At 34.4% G+C, this 22381-nt stretch overlaps 4 protein-coding genes and 1 non-coding gene across 11 annotated transcripts; 2 read left to right on the top strand and 3 right to left on the bottom strand.

Moving 5' to 3' along the window:
• Positions 1–1545: 1545 nt before the first annotated feature.
• On the top strand, positions 1546–3016 carry LOC117904833. The gene is made up of 5 exons (XM_034817608.1): positions 1546–1718; positions 1797–1976; positions 2088–2162; positions 2243–2383; positions 2470–3016. The coding sequence occupies exons 1-5, from the start codon at positions 1716–1718 to the stop codon at positions 2830–2832; spliced, it is 762 nt and encodes a 253-aa protein (XP_034673499.1). The 5' UTR covers positions 1546–1715; the 3' UTR covers positions 2833–3016.
• A 1105-nt stretch (positions 3017–4121) lies between these two features.
• TRNAG-GCC lies at positions 4122–4192 on the top strand. The gene has a single exon. It is a non-coding gene; the product is annotated as a tRNA-Gly (tRNA).
• Positions 4193–4261: 69 nt separating this feature from the next.
• LOC117928879 (flavin-containing monooxygenase FMO GS-OX-like 3) lies at positions 4262–8098 on the bottom strand. Its single transcript, XM_034848962.1, has 7 exons — positions 7519–8098; positions 6028–6098; positions 5593–5745; positions 5392–5474; positions 5140–5275; positions 4880–5053; positions 4262–4755 (listed from the first exon to the last, which is right to left on the bottom strand). Exons 1-7 carry the CDS (start codon positions 8039–8041, stop codon positions 4573–4575), a joined length of 1323 nt encoding a protein of 440 aa, XP_034704853.1. The 5' UTR covers positions 8042–8098; the 3' UTR covers positions 4262–4572.
• Positions 8099–9788: 1690 nt separating this feature from the next.
• Positions 9789–13074, bottom strand: LOC117927789 (flavin-containing monooxygenase FMO GS-OX-like 3). Of its 7 annotated transcripts, XM_034847478.1 has the most exons (7): positions 12283–13071; positions 12049–12119; positions 10998–11150; positions 10828–10910; positions 10581–10716; positions 10325–10498; positions 9789–10145 (listed from the first exon to the last, which is right to left on the bottom strand). In XM_034847478.1, exons 1-7 carry the CDS (start codon positions 12830–12832, stop codon positions 9957–9959), a joined length of 1356 nt encoding a protein of 451 aa, XP_034703369.1. In that variant the 5' UTR covers positions 12833–13071; the 3' UTR covers positions 9789–9956. The 7 variants fall into 7 exon arrangements, with proteins under 7 accessions (XP_034703369.1, XP_034703382.1, XP_034703374.1 ...); XM_034847491.1 differs by lacking the exons at positions 9789–10145; positions 10581–10716 and having other exon boundaries at positions 10366–10498; positions 12283–13073; XM_034847483.1 differs by lacking the exons at positions 9789–10145; positions 10581–10716 and having other exon boundaries at positions 10384–10533; positions 12283–13074.
• A 1863-nt stretch (positions 13075–14937) lies between these two features.
• On the bottom strand, positions 14938–18082 carry LOC117930559 (flavin-containing monooxygenase FMO GS-OX-like 3). The gene is made up of 7 exons (XM_034851202.1): positions 17516–18082; positions 16457–16527; positions 16085–16243; positions 15889–15971; positions 15645–15780; positions 15387–15560; positions 14938–15147 (listed from the first exon to the last, which is right to left on the bottom strand). The coding sequence occupies exons 1-7, from the start codon at positions 18054–18056 to the stop codon at positions 14938–14940; spliced, it is 1374 nt and encodes a 457-aa protein (XP_034707093.1). The 5' UTR covers positions 18057–18082.
• Positions 18083–22381: the final 4299 nt, after the last annotated feature.

Raw genomic sequence — 22381 nt, 5'->3', positions numbered from 1 at the left:
TTTCTAATTTATCTTTTATTTTAAATATATATTATTATTATTTTATTTTTCATATTTATCTCATTAATTTTGTTTTAAAAAATTACCATCACTTTATTTTTAAATTTTTTATATTTATCTTTTTAATTTTAAATGTTTTTATTTTAATATATTAAATATATAAATTTATTCAAAAATGACTAAAATAAAAAATTAATGAAATTCTAATCTTTATAAATTAAAATTATTTTGATAAAATTAATTATTAACATAATTTTAATTATTTAAATAAATGAATGTTAATAGCAAAAAATTACCACCATAAATTTATAATAAAAATTTAGAAATAAAATATTTTATGTAAATCCATTTAATTTTTTATTTAAAATGTAATAAATCATGTTTTAATAAAAATAGTTTTTAATTTTTAAAATAAATAAATATAAATATATTAAAAGAATTTAATTAATTTTTTAAATTTTTGATAATTATGATAATATACGTATTTTTGTTTATTTTAATATTATTTTAAATATTTTACTAATATTTTTTATATATTCATAGAACCCAATTATCGATGTCCGTAATCCGTATTTATCGTATTTTCATGATTCCATGGAATGGAAAGCAAGATGCCTTGACGTAAGGAAAAATGTTTTGAGGGAAATGAGATTGGAAAAGTGTTTTGAGCGGATGGATCAACGAAAAAACTTGAATGGAATGATGGCCCAAATTATTTAAATTAAAGTTGAAGTGGCTGGCTGCGGAATCCATGAAACCAGAAATCATGGGATGAGATGGGTGGGGGAGGGAGGGGAAGGTGGCGGAGGCCTATTGGGGGGAGTCAAAACTCCTATACACACACCACTCACCCTATAATCTTGAATTGGCAGGGGCAGTCATATAAATACGCTGGTGTCATTGGCTATTCCATACAGTTAAAGAGGTCTCGTGACCCGAGTTTATTTTATTGTTTTTGTATTTGTAATTTTCTTCGGCACATTTCAAGAAACAAGCAGCATTGTCCATTTCTCCAAAATAACAACATGAGTGATGAGCCATAGCACTCTCAGAGAGAGAGAGGGGCTCATCTTCAAACCTTGATATATCATCTTCCACAATTTTTTACTGTTTTCACCGGGAACTGAGAAAAGTCACCGTGGTTTTTGGTCTTCTGTCACTATATATAGTGTAAGAAAGAGAGAGAGAGAGAGAGAGAGCGATATATATAACTATGCTAGGGTCTATTGTATAAATTAGATAGCTAAGTATATAGGCTGCCATGGCACACGTCGACCAAAGAGTCATGAATGGCCGCGTAGGGGATGAGCTAAAACTGCTAAAAGATTTGATTTTGATAATGGGTATTAATCCATGTACAAGCCCAGACAGCAGTCTAACTCTAAGCCCACGCCCCCACACAGTTGTTTTGCGACTAGGAGTAGTAGTAGTACAGTGGTGAGAGTAACCCCACTATAAATGAGGCTCAACCCCCACTTCCTCACACTCATGTCACTTCCTTGGTAACAACAGTAAGAGTTGTAAGACCACAGTGCCAGTTTTGCAGGCGCCGTTTCCCTTTTCTTGCACTCTTTCCGCTTCCCCTATCCCTCTCCATTTTCCTCTTTTGCTCCCTCTAACCTTGAATTTCTTATGAGGTCTTCAACTCTCTGCTGCTCTTTATAACCATTCCTGACCTCCTCCAACCTCCATCTCACAAGAGTAAAAAAGTGAAAATGGTGAATATTTTCTTCTTTGGTGCCTAATTTTGAATTCTCCCATGAGGTTAATCTTTGGGGATTTCTTGGTGTTTGCAGGTTGGTTTTGGTTGTGATATTCCTCACTGGCTTGAAATTCTTCTGGGGGAGAAGTTCTTTAACGCGTGTGTGGTTCATGAGTGTGCTAAGAAGAACGAGAAGAACATCTTTTGCTTGGACTGTTGCACCAGCATCTGCCCCCACTGTTTGCTCCCTCACCGCCATCACCGCCTTCTACAGGTCCATATGCACCCCTAACTGCACAACCCAACATCTCCGCTTTTAATTTGTAAAGATCACTACAGATTTTGGACTTACTAGCACGAAATTCTCGTTTCTTTTACGTTTCAGATAAGGAGGTACGTTTATCACGACGTTATACGGTTGGATGATGCTCAAAAGCTGATGGATTGTTCTCTTGTTCAAGTAAGTTTGAATCTTTATACCCTAAAAGGAAAGAAGGGTTCCCCTCTCTCAACTCTCAATTGTGTAACTTGATTTTGCAGTCATACACAACAAACAGTGCAAAAGTGGTGTTTTTGAACCAAAGGCCTATGTCTCGGCCTTTTAGAGGGTCCGGCAACCTCTGCTACACCTGCGACCGAAGCTTGCAAGACCCATATCTCTTCTGCTCTCTCGCATGCAAGGTTCGATTTGCCTTGAAATTTATCATTAACCTTCTTCGTTTTCTCCATCTGGGTACCTCTGGTTTCACCAGTTTTCGCCGTCACAGGTTCATCACACGGTGAACGTCAAAGGTGGTGCCACAAAACACCTCCACAACTTTGAATTCCTTCCATTACCTGATAGAGCACGAGGCGAGGCCTTTTCCGAGCTCGACGACCGCCAAATGACCCCAGAATCTGTCCTCGACTCCCCTGTTTCTCTCAGAACTTCGTCTGGCTCGAGCTCCACCGGCGGTGCAGTGAGTTGCAGAGCGCTGGCCTGCACTGCAACCACCGAGTTCGTGAAGAAAAAGCGCAGCAGCGTCTCTGTGCCTCGGTTCCCTTTCCGTCCGATCCTCTCACCGGCGTCAGACAACGCCGGTGGAATAAACAGGAGAAAGGGTGTCCCTCACCGATCGCCCCTGCACTGAACCTGAGGGCTTTGGGGATGCGTTTGGTAATTTTGTGTTTTATTGGGGTGTTTTATGAATGGTCAGTTAGGGATGGAGAAAGGAGAATTACTAAAATCCCGATTTTGTAGAGCAAATATTGTTTCTCATAGGTACCTATTTAATTCATATTTACGGAATGGCACTTCACGTTACTTTTTCGATACATGATCATCCCTATTTGCATAGACTAGTACTAATTTACTAAATGATAAAATTGGCTACTGTTTCTTCCTTACCGAGAAGTTTCTTTTAACATGCAAGCTTCCATATATATTTACATGTTAATAATAATCGTTTAAATACCAATTTCCAAAAATGGATTCATTTAAAAAACACTTAAGTTTCGAAAATAGAAAACATGGGTGCTGTAAGCCTGTAACCATCCAAACAATTCAGAAATAAACAAGTTGCTAATCTTCATTTCTCCAAAAAACAGAAAGTCTCCTCAAAGCCTCTTCCATTTTGGTCAAAAAGTGACTAAAATTTCTGCTATAAATGGATGGAAAATGGAAATTTGGGGCCGTAAGAAGAGAAGAGACTGATAAAAAGGATTTGTCATTTGTGAATGTGAGCAGCAGTACTACAGCTGTTTGCAAGCTGGGAACAGAGGGAGTAGAAAGGGGACCAGGGAGGAGGGGTCTAATCTCAAAGGCACTTGAGGGGGGTGATGGGGAGCCTCAGGTTGGATTGGGAAATGTTACCCCAAAATCAACACAATGAAGCACAAGGGCATGTCCCACAAACCTAAGAGAACAACACTCGAAATGGAAAATCTGAGAGCCATTCATCTCTATCGTTTCTTACCAGTTATGCCTGCATGCAACATGACAATGTGAAAAACAATATTAATTTCATACTGTCTCTTCTCTCTGCTGCCTCTACTGTTTTATACCTGCCATTATTCTCCTTTGTGAGCAATATTGCCTTAGCGGTTTACACCCACGTAAATGTTTTCGTACTGACTGCGACCATACCTTCAAATTCAAATGTTTTCATGAGAATCGGTGACACTGGGCTTTGATGCGCTTCATTCCTTCACCTATGCTTCTACTTCTACTTCTACTGTTCGACATTCACTCTTGCCTCTCATTTGCTAATAGCCTTTGTTTTTTTAACCTTTCCCCTTCTTTTGCTCTTTTAAACAGTATTAATATTTTAATTATATTATTGCATAAGTCAAAAAAATCAATTCAATTTGCCTCTTGAACCCAAAAAAAAGTGTATTTTTTGCATTATAATTCAGCTATTAAATGCAACCTCACTAAGAAGCACCAGTGGTCTAGTGGTAGAATAGTACCCTGCCACGGTACAGACCCGGGTTCGATTCCCGGCTGGTGCAGGGTTTTCTTTTATTTATATTTAAATATTACAGGAAACGGAAACGGAATCTCTTTTATTTATATTTAAATATTACAAGAAAAGGAATCTAAGCTTGGATCACTTTACTTCTTTTATTTATATTTAAATATTACAAAGGTGAAATGGAATCCAAGCTTGGATCACTTTACTTAAAAGAAAGTCCTTCTGAGCTTCCAACACCAAGTCCTCATCTTCCCATTCATCGCGATATGTCTCTGGTCGGACCTTCTTGTTGTCGAGGGTTTTTTTCTTATTTATATTTAAATATTACAAGGGTGAAATGGAATCTAAGCTTGGATCACTCTACTTCTTTTATTTATATTTAAATATTACAAAGGTGAAATGGAATCCAAGCTTGGATCACTTTACTGACTTAAGAAAGTCCTTCTGAGCTTCCAACACCAAGTCCTCATCGTCCCATTCATCACGATATGCCTCTGATCGGACCTTCTTGTTGACGAAAACTGCATGATACATTTTCTTTCTCCATTCTTCAAGTCTTGGAAGCCCACACGCAGCAGCAACCCAATCAATGTACACGAACTGCAAAATTGCAATCGAAATTCATAATCCCTAGCTTTTAATAGAGAGGTATTAGACATCACCCCCCTGATCATACGCATCCAAAAAATCATCTCTGGCCTATCAGATTATTAATCCCATTTACCTCATAATCACCAATTTTATGTGTATATCGCTTAGGCGTGCCAGAAGCTTCGAGCGACAAGTAAAAGGCTTCCACATCCTTCATCATCTCCTCCTGTGATGGGAGTCCAATTCGGCCAGATAGAACGCCTGCTATCCATTGGCTTTGCAATTCTAACACTGCGAAAATGGGAGCCTGCCACCAATCAAAAGCAAAGGTTCACTACTATCTTCAGCGATTCTGAACAAAAGATCTGATAAAAACAAAAGTTAGAAATGAACCATCCATGGTAACCCAACAAAGGAAAGCCCTGGAGCCAAAGCTGGTGGAAAAACGTGCTTGTATAATGGCCCCACACGATTATCATCCACGGTTACGATGCCATTGGTATCAAGAAAAGGGAAATAATACTTGTACCTGAAAAAGGTCACACAACTGGGAATGAATTACTGTGCTATTGATTCCAGTGTTCTACTTTATGATTCAGTGCGAGCTAGCTTTGTGGAATAGAAGTGAAACAAATTGGAGCATACCCTGTGCAGTGCATAATCACATCAGCAAGAACCCCGCTTCCATCCTGAAATATCACTGTACCATCTCTGTGGACACTTTCGACCTGCATCATTCTGTTTAGTATTAGCATTTTCAATCAACCATCTTCTACATTAGGAGTCAAACAATTCCCTTGATGGAATTCTATAGATCGCCTTATACCAGAGAGAAAACACTTTTACCGTAGAATGAAGCCACATATTATCATAGCCAGGCCGCTTTCCCAACATACTGTTCTCTTCTGATCTAGTCGCAACATGAACTTCTTTGGCAACTTGAGCAATGTCCCTAGAGATATCATCGGCACTAAAAGCATTCCCTATCAAAATTACAACCTGTCCATTGCAGGACATAGTAAGGTAAAACCCCCCATAGATAAAATAACCAATATATTTGTAGGTAAAACTACAGATACAATCAATTTGGTATTCGATTTCAGGGTCTATGCAAAATTAAACTAGGAATTTCAGGGGGGAGAGATGGGACAGATGTATTCTGTGGCAGTTGAAACCCTAACCATAGAAGAATTCCCAAAACCAGCAATATCATAGGATGCTGCACTAGTATTCAACATGGAAGTATGGAAACATAAGGAGAAGCAGAAAGCTGACACATACTTGATCTCGGAAGGGCTCAGGAATACGATAATTGTGGCTATGAATTTGCTTCCCCGGCCATGCATCAATGCCTAGGAAGAATACAGAAAGAAAAAAAATAGTAAGGCCAAAAATTTTGCAGAACTATGTTAGCATTTTTTAACATGAAGAATGATCTTGCAAACGCTTTCCAGCTAACACTTTTTAAGTTATGTGAAAATTTATCCATCAAATGTTCCAATTTCCAAAAGCCTGGTGGCCGTGAATCTTTTCTTCACCATATGATGGCTGTAGATCTCCTGATTCAAGGGCCACTAATCAAATTAATTCAATTCAGAAGTCCTGAGAAAGACCAGATTACTGTCCTGAATGGAATGGGACTACTTACCATCCAGTAAAACCAAGTCTCAACCTCTACTTACCATCTAACGTAAACCCGAAACACCCAAGGCTTGATCACACATCAGTCCCTTTCATGACGGAAATGTAATCCAAACATAATAGGTCACAAATGTGCAATGCCCCTTGCAGTATAGTATGCATCTAACCCATCAGAGTACAACAACTGAACTTTAAAAGCATCTAAATTTTGATTGGAGGTAAGGAACACCCTTCAATATATTTAGTTCCTGGGTTTATGAGATCGTCCATCTTAGATCTTTGGGCTGGCTCAACAGGTAAAGTGCACCAGCCCAATTTGAGTTTGGGTGAATGCGTAATGTAATTATTTAAGGAAATAAAGTTTTGAATTATTTAAATACGATAATGACTTTAATTTGTTTGAAGTGCCTAGGTTTGAACTTGCTACACAAAGATTGTGTGGTAGTTTTAAAAAATAATTTATAAAATACCGAGGTGAAGAAAATATTTTAAAAATTATTGTAGTTTTTGTCGGTTAGAACGTAACTTGATTAAGACGAAAATTATCTCTTCAAGAGATTATTTTTAAAAATCCAAAATAAAGTCAAAATCATTTCCTAAAAATTAAAACTAATTTAAAATTTAAAAAAAAAATATTTATTTTTTAAAAAATAAATTAATACACTAAAAAAACGATGATCCATAATTCATTTAAAACTTTTTAATAGTTTCAAGTTTTTAAACATTTTTTAGCAAGTTAACTATAATATAATATAATTTTTTTAAAACATTAATATGATCAATTATAAGAAAATTAGAAATTTATCTATCCCTATTATTTTAAATTAATTTAAAATAATTCTAATTAAAAATTATTACTTTAAAAAAATGTTAAGAAGTAACGTGAAAATGGAAGGAATATAAAAGTAATAAATAAAGTTCAAAAATTAAAATTTGAGAACGAAACAATATATAAAAAAATTAAATTAAAATTTTTATAATAATTAATAAAATTAGTTGAAAGATAAATATCAAAATATTTATTTTAATTACTATCTAATTTAATATAAAATAATATATATTCTTTAATATAAGATGATAAACATAATTTATACTTTTATAATTATGATAGTTATGAAAGGGAAGAATTACCGTGAATTTCGGCAATACGGGGCTCAGTGTGATGCCCATTGCAGACAACCACAGCATCAAAAATCTCGTCGACTTCCTCATCATTTGCGCTTCTGGATCTCAACCTCCACTTCCCATCCGCACCCAGCCCTGTATAAACCACCTCCGTCTCGAAGCGGATCAAATCATTGAGTCCAAACTCGGTGGTAAAATCATTGATAAAATGCAAAACCTCTCGATGACCCGGGAACCTTCTCGAGTCCCTATGGGCTAAACCCGTGGGCAGGAAGGGGTAGTCTCGAAACCCCATGACTTCTCTGGGGAGGTTGGTGCGGAGAGACGGGTAGAGGCTGGAGTGGACGATGGGTCGAGATGGGTCGGACGCGAGTGGGTCTGCCTCCACGCTGGGTTGGTACACCCAGGTGCCACCCACTTGAGCTTGGCGCTCGAACACAACGGCCTTGTGGCCTTCCCGACGGAGTTCCCGGGCTGCAACTAAGCCCGCTGGGCCAGCTCCAATAACGGCTACGTTACATGATGACATGGTTCAGTTTTCTACAACAAAGAGGGGCTGAAGAGAAAGACAGCTAATTACGGGACGAGTTGTTTTGATGAAGTATTGGGGCAAAATAGCCCATTTTATAGAGAAAAAAAGGATATAAGGTTTAATGGACTTTATGTTCAAATTTGTCACCCGTTGGAATCCTGTCGTAATTTTTTTTTTTTTTTTCCGAAATCTAAGTTAAAAGCTGCAATTACATGCTTCATTTTTGAATAAAACCGTAGTTAGGGATTGAAACTTTATTTTTAAATTGAAGCTACAATGACTAATTATGTTTAAATACACATAATTAGAAAGGGATTAGGAAAAAAAGTGTATTATTATTTCGATAAAGATAAATTTTTTAAAATATAAATAAATTAATATCTTTAAAATATAATAAATTAAATATTTTAAATTAGTGAAATTTATAATTTATAATTTTATTTATGTCACATAATTTTGTTATTTTAAAATTATTAATAAATAAAATATTTATTTATTATTATATTTATCAATTTATTTTTATTAAAAGAATATTAGATCCTTAAATTTAAATATATATAAATTTTATTATTATTAAAATATATATTTTTAATTAAAAAAATTTACAATCTAATCATTTTTAATTAAATTTTAAAATATAAAAAAAAATCGAAGTCATTTCAATTAAAAAAATGAAGCCTCATTTAACCGCTAAAGGCAAACTTGAATTATCAATTACAATTTTAGTTCAATTACTAATTATGGCTTTAGTTAAAATATAAAGTCTCATTGAGATTTTAATTTAAATTTTTTTAAAAGAATTATTTTTTATGACCTGCTTATACGGACCAACAAAAGGGTTAGGTGAACATAAGTTTTGCGAAAGGCTTGAAAAGGACTATTTTGCCCCCAAAACTCGACGAGGGAAAGTGCGTCTGCGATCTGGCAGAATGCAAAGACGCTGAATTTGACGGTTGTGCTAGGAAGTCAATGACTTGGGTGCTACGATATCACCATTCACCTTCGTTCCAGGCTCCTTCGTGTAGAAAGGTCAAAAAAATTTATTGATTTGCCTTCGCATGTTTTGGAGGAAAAAGACAAAAAATAATAATGCAAGAGGAAAAGGTAAGGGGCCACGACTACGAGGGGGAAAATTGGCCCTGGTAGGCGAGGAGGAAGAAGCAGTTGACACAGCCTTGACTCACGAATACTCTCTAAAAATAATTTATACTTCGTACACTCTATATTTAGAATGATTAATATTTATGTTATTAAAATATAGTATTTATATATTTTCAAATTGAAGATAATATTTTGAAATGTATAGTATTTATAGCTTTGAGAAATTGTAACTATGTGATGAAAGATATAAATTTTAAAGTGCACAAAATTTTAATTATTTGAAGGTAAAGATTTTAAATTTGGATCTTAAATTCCGTTTGTAATTTTTATGTATTTTTGTAAATGTGTGTGAAGACATGAAAGCCTGACATAGGGGGAAAACGTGGAGCCCATTGAGGAAAACAAGTCAAAGATAAAACTGCCTCCGATGGCTGGTGGTGGGGGAAGGAGAAAAAGAAAACAAAAATGGCAAAGGTTGGCTTGTGGTAGTTGGTGCCTTGGTGGTCGGACCTAGGAGAGAATAAACAAAAAAATGAAAGAGTGATTGACGTTAGCACCAACGGAGGAGGAAAAAAGGGTTTTTTTTTTATTCACACCTCTAGAAAAAAATCACAAAATAAAAACAAAGTTTGAAAAATCTAAATTAAATATATTTATAAAAATGTATTAGGATTTTGTTTAAAGTATTATCTTCCGATACAGCAATGGATTTAACCAAGATGAGTAGGAAAATAAGCCTTGGTCTCTCTCTATGTATATATATACACACTCCTTTTGATTTGTTTATTTTTGGGTGATTGGATTGGACTTGTTAATCAAGAGTTGCAACTGTGGCCATCTCCATAAGGGCTTCCAACACCAAGTCATCATCTTCCCACGCATCACGGTATGTCCCTGGGTGGGCTAAATAGTTCTGTAAGGTTGCATAAAGCATTTTCTTTCTCCACTCTTCAGTCACTGGAACCCCACACTCAGCAGCAAGCCAGCCATTGTACTCGAACTGCAAAAAAAAGGCATCCAGAGATAATTTCAACATCAAACTTTAAAAGACAAATGTTAGCAAAAATGACCACGCTTTGATCACCCTCCTGACTGTACTTTACAATTATTGATTAATTTTTTTAACATAACATTTGGCAGGAGCTTTCAACCGTAACAGTAGGCCTCACTAAATTTTACCAGATGGGCACCCATTTTATGAGTGTGGCGCTTAGGCATGCCAGAAGCTTCTAGTGACAAATAAAAGGCTGAAACATTTTCCATCATCTCCTCCTGCGATGGGAGTCTAATCCGATCGGAGAGAACACCTGCTATCCATTTGCTTTGGAATTCAAACACGGGAAAAGGGAGAACCTGGCACCAACCATAAGCAATGTCTTACTTCCATCCTGATAAAAACAAGAGCATATACATATAAAGTCGAGTAGATATGAACCATCCATGGTAACCCAACAAAGGAAAGCCTCGGTGCCAGAACTGGTGGGAAAATGTGTTTGTATAATGGTCCCACACAATTGTCGTCCACAGTCACAATGCCATGAGTGTCAAGAAAAGGTAGATGATAATTGTATCTGGAATATGCGAAGCAATTGCTAGTTATGGTGCTCTTCATTCCAGTAAATTCTTATCTTACGGTTCAGTGACAACTCCATAGAATGGAAATTAAACAAATTGGAGCATACCCCGTGCAGTGCAGAATCACACCAGCAAGAACCATACTCCCATCATAAAATATCACGGTACCATCTTTCTGGATGCTTTCTATCTGCATAGTTCTAGTTAATTAATATTAGTACTTTATATTCTAAACCAATCTTCCACATAGCCATTTACCAGGGATGAGTACTTTTACCATAGGATGCAGCTGAATATGATGATAGCCAAACTGCTTTCTCAAGACTTCAGCCTCATCTGATCTAGATGCAACATGAACTTCTTTAGCAACCTGAGCAATGTCTATAGAGATATCCAGAGCACTTGGACCACTCCCTATTAAAATTACAACCTGTTCATTGCAGGAAATAACTAGGTAAAACTAACCATTTAAAACCCAAAAATTAAAATTAAAAAATGGAACAAAAAACAGAAATTGTAAAAGCATTTGTAACAAATGGGTCATTGTCATTTATATTAATTTCTCTGTTCTCTTCAGTATGCCGTCCTTTCTTACACTTCCATGGGTGCAATACCAATTCCTAGCTAGACACATGAAAGATGATGAATCACCTAAGAACATAATTATTCAGTAAGGAGTATTGCATGAAAATTGAATGGTCTTGCTATAACTTTCAAGTAAAGGGAATGTTGAAGATGTTAAACTATCAATTTTCTTAAAAGCTCAATCTTATAAAATTTAGGTTCAATATGTATATCATGTTTTTTAACACTCTCCCCATTCCTAAAAGCTTAAGCTTATAGGATTTGGGTTGTATCAACACCTTCCCTAGTAGACAAACAACTGAAAATTGGGAAAGGCTCAAACACATGACATCTCCCTGCTAAACTCTGTTAAACTACCAACTTTTCTAAAGCTTAAGTCCCTAGGATTTGGGTTCATAATGTATATCATGTTCTTTAAAGAAAGCAAATCAGACATGACCAGAATTGGTGATGTAAGTTCAGTTTAGGCTTATGGCCTCGTCCCTGTAAAGGCCCCATTCATTGTGAATGATTTGCAAGTGAACTACAAACAGGACTAAATGATGCAATTCAATTTCCATGGGCCATCAAATCAAATATAGAAGTTCAGAAGGAGAGGATGGCATAGGAAAATACATTGTGAGAGTTGAAACACGATACATACAAGAATTCCCAAACCAACGATATCAAATCAAAATGATACTTTCGATTGCAATATAGGAAATAGAAACATAAGGAGAAAAGAAAAAAAACCTGAAACGTACAAGATCTCGATAGGGCTCAGGAATACGATAATTGTGGCAATGCATTTGCTTCCCTGGCCATGCATCAATTCCTGAAAAGAATATACAATAGCAATGAAAAAAGATAGTGAGACTAGGTGATTTTCACTAACATAGTTTAATTTCTTTACAATCATGCGTTATTGTAAAAACTATGTAGTTGGAAACCTAATTCACCTTCACTGGGGAAAAAAATTGATGAATCACAGGAATTACCTGGAATTTCTGCGGTACGGGGCTCGGTGTAATGGCCATTGCAAACAACCAAAGCATCAAAAATCTCATCCACATCAACTGCCACGCCATTTTCCTGTCTAGACCTCACCTTCCACTTCCCGTCCTCAACCAAGCCAGCATAAACCACTTCTGTCTCGAAGCGGACTAACTCGGTGAGTCCAAACTCAGTGGCATAATCATTGAGATAAAGCAAGACCTCTTGATGACCTGGGAACCTTCTGGAGTCCCAATGGGGTTGACCAGTGGATACGAAAGGGTAGGCTCGAAACCCCATGGCTTCTCTGGGGAGATTGGTGCGGAGGGAGGCGTAGAGGCTGGAGTGAACTATGGCTCGAGATGGGTCTGACCCAAGTGGGTCTGCCTCCACGCCGGGGTTGTATACCCATGTGCCACCCAATTGGGCTTGCCGCTCGAACATCACGACCTGGTGCCCTTCTCGGCGAAGCTCCCTGGCAGAAACTAAACCAGCGGCGCCGGCGCCGATGATCGCTACGTTGAGTGATTTGATTTCGGAGATTGTGGGCGACATTGATAATTGACAGGCCACCGCAAAGAGCAGCTACGACAGGCAAGAAACAACTAGTAGGTGAGAAGCTTGGTGCCACTTGCAAGCTGCAACTGATTTGTGTTTTGAATTTCTAAAGGATTATAAAAAAAGGGGGGAAACAGAGGATAATGCTTGGCCTAAGGATGAAAGTGTCGCGACTTATTGGCAGACACCGACGCTCAACATGTCGGCAGCCTCCGATGTGGGATTGTAGACTAATGCGAACTGAACCCATGAAATGCAAGGATGCCCGTGCGACCATGCTACCTATATTTTAATCCATGAGGCTACATATTTTATATATACCTAATATATATATATAGCCTCATGGATTAAAATATAGGCAGCATGGTCGCACGGGCATCCTTGCATTTCATGGGTTCAATTAATATATATTAAATATTATAAATTATATGTATATAAATTAATATATATTTTTTATATATAAATATTATAAATTAATTAAAATAAAATTACTATAAATAAATTAATTTTAATTTTTCCATATAATATCTATATAAATTTATAAATAAAATAATCAATATTTTAAAATAAAAAATACTTATATACGTATCATAATTTCTTTTATTTTATCGAATATATCAAAATTATATAGACATGCATATATAAATCATGTTTTTAAATTCTAAACATTATTAGGAATATCACATATCATATGATACATATATTAATATATTTAATAAAATAGTTTCAAAATATCTATTATATTTTTTATATCATTTTTAAGAGTTTTTTTTTTTTAAATATTTTTATGAGTTTCATCAATTTTTATCTTACCAATATTTTGTATTAAAATATTAATCGATATTTTCCTATACATCTATTGAAATCAATATTTTATTTTAAAAAAAGTTTTTTTAATTCCTTTTAAAAATAGGTGGAAAATAGTTAAAGGAAGTGAATTCTTAGTAATGTAATTTTTTTTCTTAATTTTTTATTAATAATTTACTTTTAGCCTTTTTGTCCTTTTTTATTTTGAACTTTTAGACAATGTTTTAATTGTTAGAAAATTTTGGGAGAAAAAGAAAAGAAGGAAAGAAAAATATGACTCTTTTGTTAGGTTGTTTGTGAAAAAGTCAAAAATTCAAAAATAAAAAACCAAACAAAACGAACAAATAGAATTGTCAAGGTTAGGTTTGGATTTTTTTTTTTTTTTTTTACTATGCAAAGTACATACATCCATGGTGGACTTAAATAAGAAGTAAAAAAAATTTAATTTTTTTTCAAAAATTTAAAATATTAAAACATCATTTTAATAACTTAAGGTAAATTTCTATTTATAGAAGAGATTTATATATTTTTTATGGAAATTTTTATTTTTAAATATAAAAATGTAACCAAAGAAATGGATTTTTTTTATAAACCTTTACTCATTCCATTTTCTTAATACTTTTGAAGAATTAAACATAATAATAAGTATTTATTTATTTTTATTAAAAATAAATTTCAATTTTAAATTTTGATAAATTTATTTACTATAAATATCTTGAAACAATTAAATGAAATTCAATAAGTAAAATTAAAGAAAAAATATTCATCTTTTTACCCTTCTTCTCGTTTCACAACAAAATGATTTGGTTTAAATATATATATATATATATATATATATATATATATATATATATATATATATAATATTCAATATAAAAGAAAGTGCCGTATCACGATCCAATCATATTTATCATTATTTGAATTTTAAAATAATTAAGAAAAAAATTAGTATAGGGTTTTGGAGCATTTTGCAATCTCTTCTACCAATGATTATATGGCTTGGAATTATTTTTAATCCTAAAATTTGAATTTCATAATGAAAAGAAAAATGTTCATCATAAAATAAAATTTAAGGTTAAATAAATTCTACTTTCTCAAATTCTGACGTATTTTGCATTTTATCCCTCATATTCGAAAGTCAATGTTTTACTTGTTCAAATTTATTAAAAAGTTAATGAATTATTTGACCAACATCACCCAAGCGATGAAAAGGAGAACAATCAAGTGTCTGCTTCATTTTCACTTCATCCCTTCTTTGATTGATTTATTTTTAGGTGGTCCGATTGAACTGCTTATTAGGAGATGCAAGTGCGATCAACTCCATTTGAGCGGCATTTGGTAAAGTCCTCATGAGCTTTCAATGCCAAGTCCTCATTATCCCATTCATCACGGAATGCGTGTGGACGGACAATATAATTCTTTTTGGTTGCATAATATATTTCCTTTCTCCATTCTTCAATACCTGGAATCCCACACTCGCCAGCAAACCAGTCCATGTATTCCATCTGCAAAAATGGCATCAAAAAATAATTTCAATACAAGTTTATAAAAATATACCTGGAATCCCACATTCATTTTGGTTCCAACTAGCATTTCGAATATTAGTAAATGTCGACTGTGGCAAAATGAATGCTAGCATACTAATTATATCATGTAAGGACTTCTATACGATCTATGGTTCCAATTAGCAGCGTTCATCATGGAGATAATGAAGCATGAGGTTTGAAGAAAACAACAAATTTACCCGACAATGACCAATGCCATGTGTGTACCGCGTAGGTGTGCCTGAAGCCTCAAGCAACAAGTACAATGCTTCAATATCTCTCATCATCTCCTCTTCAGATGGGAGTCCAATCCGACCAGATAGAACCCCTGCTATCCATTTGCTTTGAAATTCATACAAGATGAAGCCAATACCCTGCCACCATTAATAATCAAAATACTGAACGGAGGATGTGATCAAAACATAAACAAGAGCATAAAAACTCATGAAGAAATGAACCATCAATGGTAACCCAACAAAGGAAAGCCAAGGTGCCAAAGCCCGTGGAAAAGTGTGCTTGTATAGTGGTCCAACGCAATTGTCTTCCACGGTGACAATGCCATTAGTGTCAAGAAAAGGGAAGTGATACTTGTATCTGGAAAACGTGAAAAAACTGCAAGTTGTGGTGCTATTCCTGCCAGTATTCGACTTTCCGATTCACTGTGAACCTTGTAGAATGGGAGTTAAATAAATAGGAGCATACCCTGTACAGTGCAGAATAACATCGGCAAGAACCACACTGCCATCATTAAATATCACCGAGCCGTCCTTGTGGACGCTTTCTATCTGCATTATTCTAGTTAATATTAGAACTTTACACTCAACCAATCTTCCACATGCCGTATCAAAGGATTCTCTCCAAAGACTTCTTTACATAGCCATATACCAGAGATGCGTACCTCTACCATAGGATGCAGCTTCAAATTATCATAGCCAGACACGTTTCCCAAGACTCCAACCTTGGCTGATCTAGATGCAATGTGAACTTCTTTGGCAACTTGAGCAATGTCCATAGAGATATCAAGAGCACTTGAACCAACCCCTATCAAAATTACAACCTGTCCATGGTAGGGACAAAAAATAGAACAGAGGTTATAAAGCCAAAAAGATAGAATTTCAGGAGAGGAAAATTGTAAGGACATAAACACACTCTGGCAGTTGAAATCGGACACATACTAGAATTTACATGCCAGCAATATCAAAGCAATGATGATTGAGATTGCAATATAGAAATACAGAAATATAAAGACAAGCAGAAGCTTGACACCTACTAGATCTCGAAAGGGGTCAGGAATACGATAATTGTGGCTGTGCATTTGCTTCCCCGGCCATGCATCAATCCCTGGGAAAATACACAGTAGTATGAAGAAGAAATAGCAAGATAAGTAATTTTGACCAATATAATTTAATTTCTTTGCAACAATTAATCGGTATTTAAGAATCATGTTAGCATTTTCTAAAACTAAGTGCGATATTCCGAAAGCCTTCTGACTATGAATATTACCTAAACTATGTGATAGCAGTTTGTACCATGATACAGGGGCAACTAATAATTTGATTTTTTGGAATGTCGTTTGTGTGACTCGAATATCAGAATATGGAGGCAAGACCGGATAATTGTTCAAAATGGTATAGGACCCAATAAAACCAAGCCTTAAACCTTTTACAAGGGAAATGCAATTCAAAGTTTGAGAGTTGAAAATTGTGCGGTGCTCCTTGTGCTATAAATGGCGGAGCAGATTTTTGGCCTAAGACTAGTTGAGGCCCAATGCCTTAGGCTGGCTAGGCCGACACAGCATTTCCAAGGCCAGTCCCACTTAGGTTGGGTTTGGTTGGATCCCAAGTCAAGTAATCAGGGTTATATGACCCAATGAACATAACAATCCATTAGATATCCACATCCTGTGCGTTTTACTATTAGAAATTTGACATGTAGACTCCATGTCAAATATCGAATGTGGGCAAAATATTATCAGAAAGAAGCATTCCTTCTCTCCTTCAAGCTTGTAAAAGGTGCTTTGGTGTCGCCACCAGACAGTTGACCAGACCACACGAATTCGCTCCAGAGAAGCTGCTCCAACATGTTACACCCTCACTAACGCAACCACTCCATCAAACTACTATTATCAAAATAAACCAATCTAATCTTTAATTACAAGCATAAAAAATTGTCACTCTTCAAATTTAAAATCAACCCGGATTAGCAAGACCTTACACCAATCAAAATTAGAGAACATCAGACGGACTTAGACACGCTTAAACTGATTAAATGCAGTGGGTTACAGGATTCATCTTCACCATCCAAATAAAGGATGAATCATATTAATTACCCGGAATATCGGCAGTACGAGGCTCTGTGTCGTTCCCATTGCAAACAACCACTGCATCAAAAATCTCATCAACTGTCACACCATTTGCCATTCTAGACCTCACTCTCCACTTCCCATTAACCAACCCAGCATAAACCACCTCTGTCTCAAAGCGGACTAACTCAGTGAGTCCAAACGCAGTAGCATAATCGTTGATATAAAGAAAGACCTCTCGATGACCTGGAAACCTTCTGGAGTCGCTGTAGGGTTGACCCGTAGATACGAAGGGGTAGTCTCGAAACCCCATTAGCTCTCTGGGAAGGTTGGTGCGGAGGGAGGCGTAGACGCTTGAGTGGACTATGGTTCGAGACGGGTCTGATCCAAGTGGGTCTGCCTCCACGGTGGGGTTGTACACCCAGGTGCCGCCTGCTTGGCTTTGCCGCTCGAACACCACGACTTTGTGGCCTTCTCGGCGAAGCTCCTTGGCAGCGCTTAAGCCGCAGGGGCCGGCGCCGATGACGGCTACGTTGCGCACTTTCAATTCGGAGATTGTGAGCGACATTGATAGTCTGGTGCAGAGTAGAATATAGAAACTACCACAGGTAGGAAAAGATGGCTGGAACACTGGAACGTCAAAAGTTTTGATAAATTTAATTTTTTTTTAATAATTAAATAAAATTATTTTAATATTTCACCATCTCCCTATTCGACGAAAACACCAATTTAATGAAAGCACATAACAATATCCCACGGCGCCCAAGGACACGAATCAACATAAATTTTTTAATGTAGTCGTTGACCTACACCCTGCACACACATTGCTACAGTCATAGAATAATGATAGGCGGAAAATATTTAAATCCATAATGCAACTTGTGCATTATTTTTGGCATTTTATATGAAAATGATAATGTCATTAAGAGCGTGGCTTCGTATCATACATAAATATATCATCCATAAGGGACGCATGCACTTTGGTATTACCTACCCGTTATGCTACATTTGGTATCTTATTAATTTCTATTTAATACTTATTTTGTTACTTTGTATTTTGATCTCATTGTAGTCTTATCTTTAATAAGTTTGTACATTAATTTTATTTCCTTATATAAAATATAAATACAAATAAATGATACAAAGATTGTAATGATCACATTGTAAATAATACAAAAACACAAATGTATTAAATTATGATTCAAATTTTATTTAAACTCTAATTTTACTGTCTTGTACTTTTATTTAACATTTCAAATTTTCTTATATGAAAAATTCACATTGAAAATTTTGCATAGTCTAAAATCATATTGAAAAACCTTTATCCAATAAGGTAACACATAAAGGAAGGAAGGTGAAGGGGTGTATTTTTAGAAAATTATTAAATAGAATATCCAATATATATGCAAGAGATACAAAAAAAAGTTTACATTGAAAACCCTCACACTAAGACCTCAAATCTAAATGCTAATTATGAGATCAAGTTACATAAATTTACTCAATTATTTCACTCTAAAGACTTACTCTATAAAACTTATAACTTATCCACATTCACTACGTAACGATCTCCAATTGTTTCAATGAATATTTCGCTTTGTTGAAAGGATGCAAGTTTTAAACAACCAAAAATTCAATACTTTAAATCATTCCTAAAAGATTAAGAATTATATGATAAATTAAATTGAGTCTCCCTCAATGCGTTCTTATATATATATATATAAAACTAGTGGAATTAGAATCAATTTATGAATTATATTTTATCAAAAACAATTTAGAAACTCAAGAGTTTTAAATGGATTTCTTTTTAAAATTCATTTCCAAATTAATTAAGACATTTTAACTCATTTAAAATTTCTAATTCAACCCTAATTTAAAATTCTTTCCAAATTAATTAAATATTTTAACTCAATCAAAACTTCTAATTCGATTCTAACTTAAAATTCTTTCCAAGTTAATTAAGACATTTTAATTCAATTAAAACTTTCGATTCAACAATTTCTTATCAGGAAAACTAACTTGTTTGTACTCAACATTTTTTAGGCTTACTTATAATTTTTCAGTTGAGCAAATAATAACTTCAAAATTTTCATATGTACATAAAAGTCACTATCTAAAAAGTTTTACAAATCAAAAAATAATTTAAACAAAAATACCAACAAAATTACTAACACACAATATGAACGCATTGTCCTCACACATAACATAATTTTTTTTATCATTATTTATAAACAATATGACATCAACTTTACTTTTGATTGTCATTCATGCCATTATAGGACAACATTGAAAACGAGTGGTATGAAAATGGAGAACAATGTTTGATTTCTTTTCACACGTAAAGAATCTGTTAATCAAACTGCATCTCCACACTAGCATTGACCATAAACTTCCGATCCCAAGGCCTCTTCTTCCCACTTGTTGGACAATGTGTCTCTATAAAGCCTAACTGCACCTAGAAGTTGCAAAATATTTGTTCTTTCTCCATTCTTCACCCGCTAAAACCCCTACCAGTCACCATACTCAAACTGCATTAAAATGGCATCCAAAAACAACCTCGAGATTAATAATAGATAAACAATGAGAGAAATGAGAATGGATTATGTTGGTGAACGGACTCTCAAAGCGGATGGGTGGAATCGGTGGATGGGTGGGCATGACACCACCTTAAAGTGGATGGGTGCTTGTCAGTATATCCATCCAAAACAATTTAAATTAGGGCATGTTTGTTTAGTGTTTTCAAGAACTGTTTTATGTTCTTGAAAACAAAAAACACCAAAAACTTGTTTGGTTGAGAGAGTCATTTTTGTTTTTGCTGTTCCCCGTGTTCTCAAAATGGCACTGTTTAGAGAACAATAAAGGGCATATTTGGTTGTTGTTTTTGAAAACTGTTCTGGAAACAGTTTTTGAGAACAAATTTTAAGAACAGTTTTTTGTGTTTTTAGAAAAAAAATTGTGTTTGGGAACTGAATTTTGAAAAACAGTTTTTGTTCTCAAAAACAAAAAAAAACATGTTTGGCTTAGTTAATAAAAAAATCATGTTTGAAAGATGTTTTTTTTTCTTTTCCAATTAATAAAATATTTTCTTCAAGTAACTTTATATTATAAATTTATAAATATTTTTAAATACACATTTCATTTAAATTTAAAAAATTATTTAATTTTAAATTTTTTATATAAGTTGATAAATTATTAAAAATAAAATAAAATATGATGTATGTATTTCACATGAGTCTTTTGTCCATCCTACTTGTACAATTATAAATTAAATTTATAAGCAATATTTATTCATTAGAAATTAAAACAAACATCACATAACACTAATGAGAACTAGTTAAGTTATCAAATATATATAAATTCTAACAAAACACTAAAGTGTTGACAAATATTTAAAATTAAAAATAAGATAAGTCATGGATTGACATTAATATAATTTGCCCACATCACTTCAGCAATTTGATCTCTACAAGCTGCCATAACTGCTGCACTCTCATCTGATAAATCAATTGAATGGTTTCTGCTACTTGTGCTCTCTTCTTCACCTTCGATTGAAAGGTCTTCTACCTCATATTCTCTAAACAATTGATCATTCCGAGTTGATAGACAAATCCAATTATGAAGGGTACAACATGCAACAACAATTGATGGTTGCTTACTTGGCTTATAACAAGGCATCATCCTTAATATTGGAAATCGGGTCTTCAAAACACCAAAACATCTTTCAATAATATTCCGAAGAGATGAATGTCTATAATTAAAAAGTTCTTTATACCTGATAGGTTGATTACGTCTACCTCGATATTCTTGTAAATGATATCGCTCACCTCGGTATGGTGGCAAAAATCCAGATGTAAATGTTGTTTTCCCCGTTTTTTTACTGTTTACAGAACAAAATTAAACAACAAAAAAAGGGTTTGTTCTCCGTGTTTTTTTTTTTCTTCCCGTTCTCATCTCTTCTCCAGCACAGTCGCATCGCCTCTTCTCCAACACAGTCGTGACATCTCCAGTAGCAAGAAATATTTGTTAAGGGTTTGTCCTTGTGTATCTAGATTTTTGCCACCATATCGAGGTGAGCGATATCATTTACAAGAATATCGGGGTATACGTAATCAACCTATCAGGTATAAAGAACTTTTTAATTATAGACATTCATCTCTTCGGAATATTATTGAAAGATGTTTTGGTGTTTTGAAGACCCGATTTCCAATATTAAGGATGATGCCTTGTTATAAGCCAAGTAAGCAACCATCAATTGTTGTTGCATGTTGTACCCTTCATAATTGGATTTGTCTATCAACTCGGAATGATCAATTGTTTAGAGAATATGAGGTAGAAGACCTTTCAATCGAATGTGAAGAAGATAGCACAAGTAGCAGAAACCATTCAATTGATTTATCAGATGAGAGTGCAGCAGCTATGGCAGCTTGTAGAGATCAAATTGCTGAAGTGATGTGGGCAAATTATATTAATATCAATTCATGACTTATCTTATTTTTAATTTTAAATATTTGTCAACACTTTAGTGTTTTGTTAGAATTTATATATATTTGTTAACTTAACTAGTTCTCATTAGTGTTATGTGATGTTTGTTTTAATTTCTAATGATTAAATATTGCTTATAAATTTAATTTATAATTGTACAAGTAGGATGGACAAAAGACCTATGTGAAATACATACATCATATTTTATTTTATTTTTAATAATTTATCAACTTATATAAAAAAACTTAAATTAAATAATTTTTTTAATTTAAATGAAATGTGTATTTAAAAATATTTATAAATTTATAATATAAAGTTATTTGAAGAAAATATTTTATTAATTGGAAAAGAAAAAAAAACATCTTTCAAACATGTTTTTTTATTAACTAAACCAAACATGTTTTTTTTTTTTTT

This window comes from Vitis riparia, chromosome 2, assembly GCF_004353265.1.
Source record: "Vitis riparia cultivar Riparia Gloire de Montpellier isolate 1030 chromosome 2, EGFV_Vit.rip_1.0, whole genome shotgun sequence".
Lineage (NCBI taxonomy): Eukaryota > Viridiplantae > Streptophyta > Magnoliopsida > Vitales > Vitaceae > Vitis > Vitis riparia.
This window is presented reverse-complemented; position numbering and strand designations above follow the sequence as displayed.

What these genes read in the sequence shown, in the direction of transcription:
- LOC117904833 (XM_034817608.1), top strand. An exon ending in GCCATCACCGCCTTCTACAG is followed by an intron (nt 1,977 to 2,087) that starts GTCCATATGCAC and finishes TTTACGTTTCAG; the next exon opens with ATAAGGAGGTACGTTTATCA. An exon ending in TGGATTGTTCTCTTGTTCAA is followed by an intron (nt 2,163 to 2,242) that starts GTAAGTTTGAAT and finishes TTGATTTTGCAG; the next exon opens with TCATACACAACAAACAGTGC.
- LOC117928879 (XM_034848962.1), bottom strand. Translation starts at nt 8,041, where the DNA reads ATGTCATCATGTAACGTAGCCGTTATTGGAGCTGGCCCAGCGGGCTTA. An exon ending in CCGTATTGCCGAAATTCACG is followed by an intron (nt 6,099 to 7,518) that starts GTAATTCTTCCC and finishes TATTCTTCCTAG; the next exon opens with GCATTGATGCATGGCCGGGG. An exon ending in ATAAAATTGGTGATTATGAG is followed by an intron (nt 4,756 to 4,879) that starts GTAAATGGGATT and finishes GCAATTTTGCAG; the next exon opens with TTCGTGTACATTGATTGGGT.
- LOC117927789 (XM_034847478.1), bottom strand. Translation starts at nt 12,832, where the DNA reads ATGTCGCCCACAATCTCCGAAATCAAATCACTCAACGTAGCGATCATC. An exon ending in CTGAGCCCTATCGAGATCTT is followed by an intron (nt 11,151 to 12,048) that starts GTACGTTTCAGG and finishes TGCAATGAACAG; the next exon opens with GTTGTAATTTTAATAGGGAG. An exon ending in ATAAAATGGGTGCCCATCTG is followed by an intron (nt 10,146 to 10,324) that starts GTAAAATTTAGT and finishes TTTTTTTTGCAG; the next exon opens with TTCGAGTACAATGGCTGGCT.
- LOC117930559 (XM_034851202.1), bottom strand. Translation starts at nt 18,056, where the DNA reads ATGTCGCTCACAATCTCCGAATTGAAAGTGCGCAACGTAGCCGTCATC. An exon ending in AGCTGCATCCTATGGTAGAG is followed by an intron (nt 15,972 to 16,084) that starts GTACGCATCTCT and finishes AGAATAATGCAG; the next exon opens with ATAGAAAGCGTCCACAAGGA. An exon ending in ATGGCATTGGTCATTGTCGG is followed by an intron (nt 15,148 to 15,386) that starts GTAAATTTGTTG and finishes CCATTTTTGCAG; the next exon opens with ATGGAATACATGGACTGGTT.